This window comes from Triticum dicoccoides, chromosome 2B (assembly GCF_002162155.2).
Source record: "Triticum dicoccoides isolate Atlit2015 ecotype Zavitan chromosome 2B, WEW_v2.0, whole genome shotgun sequence".
NCBI classification, from domain to species: Eukaryota; Viridiplantae; Streptophyta; class Magnoliopsida; order Poales; family Poaceae; genus Triticum; species Triticum dicoccoides.
In genome coordinates, this window is record NC_041383.1 from 648,791,902 (window position 1) to 648,798,353 (window position 6,452).

General features: G+C 45.2%; 1 protein-coding gene across 1 annotated transcript; it reads left to right on the forward strand.

Moving 5' to 3' along the window:
- Window positions 1-266: 266 nt before the first annotated feature.
- Window positions 267-4,860, forward strand: LOC119365374 (UDP-N-acetylglucosamine diphosphorylase 1-like). Its single transcript, XM_037630989.1, has 15 exons — window positions 267-788; window positions 1,245-1,299; window positions 1,413-1,564; window positions 1,695-1,734; window positions 2,208-2,297; window positions 2,387-2,499; window positions 2,633-2,707; window positions 2,933-2,972; window positions 3,071-3,153; window positions 3,228-3,305; window positions 3,430-3,573; window positions 3,661-3,728; window positions 4,002-4,116; window positions 4,212-4,368; window positions 4,485-4,860. The coding sequence occupies exons 1-15, from the start codon at window positions 615-617 to the stop codon at window positions 4,580-4,582; spliced, it is 1,482 nt and encodes a 493-aa protein (XP_037486886.1). The 5' UTR covers window positions 267-614; the 3' UTR covers window positions 4,583-4,860.
- Window positions 4,861-6,452: the final 1,592 nt, after the last annotated feature.

The following is a 6,452-nucleotide window of genomic DNA, read 5'->3' on the forward strand; positions in this document are numbered from 1 at the left end:
ACTTTTAATGACAAAGTTGAGTAGTGAGACACAACTAGTGGTATAAATGATAAAAATCATTTGTTTTAAGGGAATTTTGCAGGGTGATAATAATTACATCGACATGGACATGTTGATTATTCGCCGTAAAAAATACTTATATTCCTATATATGAGGGAGTAAAATTATGAGCCAAGTAGATTGATTATTCGCCGTAAACATCCAAATGGCGTGGTTGCCATGGCATCCTGCGTAGCTTCTTCTCCCCTTCCCTTGTAGTACTCCGTACGTTCGCAACCTGCTCCGATCCAAAAGCCAGGGAGGAGACACCTGCAGCGCACCGCACCGCACCGCAGCGGGCGCGGTATATAACCTCACCTCGCGCGGCGGCACACGCACCGGCACCACCACCACGCTACCTACGCGGCCCACGCCCACGCACGCACCGGCGAACAATCCGAGCTGGCTCTTTTGGCCTGGCCATAGGCACAGCGGATCATTACCCAATCACGGATCTCTAGCCTCGCCACCGCCCGCTGCTCCGCTCTGCCTGCTCATAATCTCCCTCGCCTCGCCACCGTCGCCCGCTGCTTCTTGCGTGCTGCCGCCGCGGCGAGGAGGAGGAGGACGAGCGGATGAAGGAGATGATGGTGGGGTCGGTGGCGCCGGTGGGCCCGGTCGGGAGGTGGGGGGCGGCGCCGCCGCAGGAGCTGCTGGAGCGGATGAAGGACTACGGCCAGGAGGGCGCCTTCGCGCTCTGGGACGAGCTCTCGCCCGAGGACCGCGACCTCCTCGTCCGGGACATCGAGGTGAGACCGACCGGCCCCCAATGCGCTGCTCCTTTTGGCCCTCTCCCGGCAGGATTTCATGGCCGGATTTGGCTTTCTTGCGCTGGGATTTCTGTTTCCTCGCGCAGGGAGTGTCGGCGGAGGGTTTTTTCGGCATAACAAGTTACTTTCTGCATCGGGATTGTTAATCATGAAAGAAAGATTTCGGTTTTGTGTTGGAATTATGCTTGTCGATTTGGTCGTGGGCTGGAATTCTGCACGCAGAGCTGGATTGGTTTGATTTCGAGTAGAAAGTGCTGCTGAGATTCGTGGGGTAGAAGATGAGGATTTGAGCAGCAATGCAAATCTACATCAGTTGCAGATGCTGCACATTTCGATTGTGGTGTTGCCTGACCTCAATCGAAATTTGCAGCATCTGTTTGCCATTTTGACACCAACTGAATACTGACGGAAATGTGCGTACTAACTGTATTGCAGAGTCTGGATCTTTCGAGGATTGACCGGATCATTCGACGCTCTATGGGATCACAAGGTCAGAGTTCCTTCATTTGAACAAGTTGCCATCATTCCGGTGAAGAAGAACACTGTGCAATGTGTACCTTTGATCAGCATTCTTAGCTAATGTGGTGATCTTGCTAAGCACAGGAGGCTATCTGGCGCCCGCCGAGCCCGTGCCGGAATCCAGCGTGTCGAGGGTGGAGGAGAGGTCTCCGGAGGACAAAGAACGGTGGTGGAAGAAGGGGCTGAGAGCCATCTCCGAGGGGAAGCTGGCCGTTGTCCTTTTGGCTGGTGGTCAGGTAATCTGATGAAATACAATCCCCCCAGTCCTGTTTTCTGATACTGCAATCTCTGTAGTCTCTACCGCCCATTCGGTAGCATTATGCTTATGATGATCTAATTTCTTTTCGTGTTGTGTCTTGTGTGTAGGGGACTCGGCTTGGTAGCTCAGATCCTAAGGGGTGTTTCAGTAAGTCGATCCCATCTGAGTCCTTGTATGTTAGTAGTTGACTGCATATGTGCAGTGGTATGCTCTTCTTTTAAAACTAAAAAATAGTACACCATAGTGATGTTTGTAGTTCTTGGCACAATTCTTTATTCCATAGCGGCAGATTTCACATGTTGTAAATTGTAGAAGAAGGGATTGGATGTACTTACTCCAGTGTGGCATCTTTGTTCATCCATACTACTGTTCATCCATACATCTTTGTTCATCCATTTTTGCTGATAATTCCATAGTGGTAGATTTCACATGTCATAAATTTGTACATCACTGTTATGCATTCTCTCCTGATCAAAAGGAAATGGATGTACTTACTATATCCAGCGTGGCATCTTTGTTCATCCATACTAGTATGGAATTGCATTTCCTGATAATTCTGATCTCCTTATATTATATTGATCATTGTGCTTTTCTCTTGACACCTCATGTTGGCCTTCCAGGTATTGGACTTCCATCCGGGAAATCACTTTTCCAACTCCAAGCGGAACGCATTTTCTGCATTCAAAAGCTGGCTGCTCAGTCCAGTGATAGTAATATCTTTTAATCACAAGCTTGTAGATTTTTCTTTGTCCTTTGCTTCACTTCACGTCCTTACCCTTGATTTGAAAATAATTTGCAGGTCCAAGAAATACTTTACCAATCCACTGGTACATAATGACCAGCCCCTTTACTGATGATGTCACACGCAAATTCTTTGAAAGCCGTAAATATTTTGGCTTAGAGGCTGACCAGGTAAGAACAAGTACAGAGTTTTCCTTTGCGTTGAATATTCATGGGAATTCAACAAACATGTGCATACTGTCGAATCCAATAGTTAGAGTTATCTTTAATAGCTAGGCTTGAAACGTTGATATCTTCTTGGCAGGTGACCTTTTTCCAACAAGGCACTCTTCCATGTGTTTCTGATGATGGCAGATTTATTATGGAGACGCCATACAAGGTACCGTGTTGCATGTTCTCTTACGTTAACTTTTCATTCATGATCCATCCTACTATTTATGGCCAGGACGCAAAGTTACAGTTTATAGCAATTTGTTTTCTAAGTTTTACTCATGGTGTGTGATCTGAGAGTTTAAATGCAAATTTGATGCCTGCAAAGCTGCTTTGATACTGCATATCTGCAATGCTAAATGGTTGGATTTCTTACATGATCTTCTTAAACCAGGTAGCCAAGGCACCTGATGGAAATGGGGGAGTTTATGCCGGTAATCTCCCATAGATGTTATTATGCATCTTGCAGTAGTTGTATTTTACCCACTATTAGATACTGATGCTTAGTTTTTACAACTGTAACATCTCACAGCTCTGAAGTCTAAGAAGTTGCTTGACGATATGTCTTCACGGGGTGTAAAGTATGTAGATTGCTACGGAGTTGATAACGTATTGGTGAGGACATGCGCTTTTGAGGTGTTACCTGATTTCCGCACCTTCTCATTCGCTAATCGATGTCTTATGCGCAGGTTCGTGTTGCAGATCCAACGTTCCTAGGGTACTTTATAGAAAAGGGTGTATCTTCTGCCGCGAAGGTTGTTAGGAAGGTAAGGTCAAATATCTTTCGAGCTCGCAAAAAGAAATTCTCATGGTTCATCACTTGTTTTTTTTTTGGCAATTTTCATTTTTAGCATACTGGGCACTTTGTTGATAGTGTCATATCCTTAACAGGCTTATCCACAAGAGAATGTTGGAGTATTTGTTCAAAGAGGTCGTGGTGGGCCTCTTTCCGTGGTCGAGTATAGTGAAATGGATGCGGCTATGACTACTGAAATTAACCAATCAACAGGACGCCTTCGTTATTGTTGGAGCAATGTATATTTCTATCATTGGCTTGTCGCTCCCTCCTTCCCTCAATAACTGTGACACATAAAACTAACATATTCCTTTGTTTCTTTGCAGGTATGCTTGCATATGTTCAGTTTGGAATTTCTGAATCAAGTCGCGAACAGCCTTGAAAAGGACAGTGTGTGAGTGTTTCTGTATCTTGTTTGGATTCTGAAATCATATTATGTTTGCCTCCTCTTCCAAACCCTGAGTCTGGTTTTATAGTAGTAGTTTTTTACCTACTTGCTGCTTATGTCTCTTAATCTTTCTGGGAGAGCAAGAGTGTTATATCTACAGCTTGTGATTTAAGGATCTCCTAGGCATGTCATGGCAAGTAATTTTACTTGGCAATTGACATGCTCTAGCATAAATTATTGTTCTGTTGCAGCACCTGACATTTGGAATTCGGTGGCCAGGTATCATCTTGCACAGAAGAAGATACCCTCGATTCATGGGTATACAATGGGCCTGAAGCTTGAGCAGTTCATATTCGATGCATTCAATTACTCCCCGTCCACGACACTTTTTGAGGTTTGATTTCCATTATGTTCCCTCTTCTTCTGTTCCGCCATTTTCTTTGGGTTTAAAAGCTTGAGATGCTCACTGGTGCATATCTGAAAATCCAGGTGCTACGTGAAGAGGAATTTGCTCCAGTGAAGAACGCGAATGGCTCAGCGTACGACACCCCGGATAGCGCCAAACTGATGCTGCTCCGACTCCACAGCAGATGGGTAGTCGCTGCTGGCGGCTTCCTGACCCATTCTGTGCCTTTGTACATGACAGGTAATTCCTCACGTTTGCCTGTACCCTGAAAACTTGCCGCACTAAATCACAACTCAGGCATTGCAAGACACAACAGATTGTGATGGCCACCTTTCTCATGACCCCTTTTCTCGTAGGCGTCGAGGTTTCTCCGCTCAGCTCCTATGCCGGAGAAAACCTGGAGGCGATCTGCCGCGGACGGACATTCCACGCGCCCAGCGAGATCTCGTTCTAGGTGCATCGGTTCGTGACAGCGGCAGCAGATGGAGGAAGCAGTTTGGGACAGCGGCACAGGGATTGCAAGGTCGAATCGAATGCCTCGCAGTTTGGGACATTGGTGGTGTATTGAGCGGAGCTCTTTGAGCTGTTGGCATTAGGGTTTTCAGGCACTGGCCAGACTGTTGTATCTTTTGTGAGTAATTGGCCCAGATTCTGAATGCGTCTTGGCTTTTGCCATTTGTAACTCTTTTGGCTGTTGCTGCCCCTTTAGATGAGCATTTTCAATTGTACTAATTTGGTGCCCCGTTTATCCGTGGTAACGTTTGGAGAAGGTCAGCTCTAAACCCGCATGTCAGATCCTAGATAGTCTACGAGTAGAGAGCAAGAGATTATATGGACGAATTTTGGGAATTATCAAGGAAAGAGACCCCGATCTGGGATATGTATTGCTATCGGCGGAGCCATATGAGTTTAGGGTTCGTCCCTTAGGAGCTGTTAAGTAGGTGAACGCCTCGCGGTAACAACAGGAACGTGAACAGTGATTCTAACGGAAAGATAGATCTAACGGTGGGCGACGAAAGTAACTTGAGGAGTCCCGTGGACCGTTGGATCAGCTGAACCGGCAAGTGTTTAAAATGACACAGTTAACTGAAGAATCATCTTCAGATATGCTTCTACCTAACATTACCCCCTCCTGAAGAGCCGTCGTGTCCTCGCGGCGTTGTGTTGGTGGTCCGCCAAGTTGCAGTAGTGTTCCTGAAGAATGTAGGGAATGTGTGTTTAATGAACTCAGCATCTTCCCAAGTAGCATTGTCCGGTGCCAGGTTTTCCCAGTGAATCAACCACTGCACCAAAGAAACATTTTTGCAAGGTATTTGTCTGACTTCCAGAACTAGAGCTGGTTCAGTTTTGATGGTGCCATCTGCATTCACCATAGGGAGGTGTGGACTAGGAATAGATTTCTTACCCAAATGCTTCTTCAACTGGCTCACATGGAAAACCGGGTGCATTTGCACATCAGCTGGGAATTGTAACTTGTATGCACTGTTACCAATCTTCTGGATAACCAAGAATGGGCCATAATATTTGTTTTGGAGTTTTAGTGCTCCTCTGAAACCAAAAGCTGCCAATCTGTAAGGTGCCATCTTGAGATAGACCAAATCTCCAACTTCAAATTGCCTTCCCACTCTCTTGAGATCTGCATACTTCTTCATTCTATTTTGAGCTTGAAGTAGATTTTCTTTCAACTGGTCCAACATGTTCTGCTTTGCTGTCAAGAAATCCTGGGCTTCCTCATTATCAGGTCCAGGTATTGCTAGTTCAGCAATAAGAGGAGGAGGAAACCCATATAGAGCTTGATAAGGACTCATCTTCAATGTTGTATGATAAGTGGTGTTGTACCAATATTCAGCTAATGGTAACCATGCTAACCACTTCTTTGGCTCTTGTGTAGTCATACACCTCAAATAAGTTTCCAAGCACTGATTTATCCTTTCTGTTTGACCATTAGTTTGTGGATGGTATGCTGAATTGTATATCAATTCACTCTTATAAGCAACAAAGATATCTCTCCATAGTTGGCTTGTAAATATCCTGTCTCTATCAGAGATAATGAGTGTGGGTGGTCCATGTAATTTGACTATGTTAACCACAAATGCTTGAGCAACACTCTGAACTGTATAAGGATGTGAAAGGGGTATGAAGTGAGAGTATTTTGTGAACCTATCTACCACCACAAGTATCACATCCTTTCCTTGAGAATTTGGGAGACCTTAATCCATAGAAATATGTTGCCATGCCATATCAACTACTGGTAGAGGATCTAATAATCCTGGTTGTAAGCAATTCTCATGCTTTGCTCTCTTACAGATGGGACAAGTAGCTAT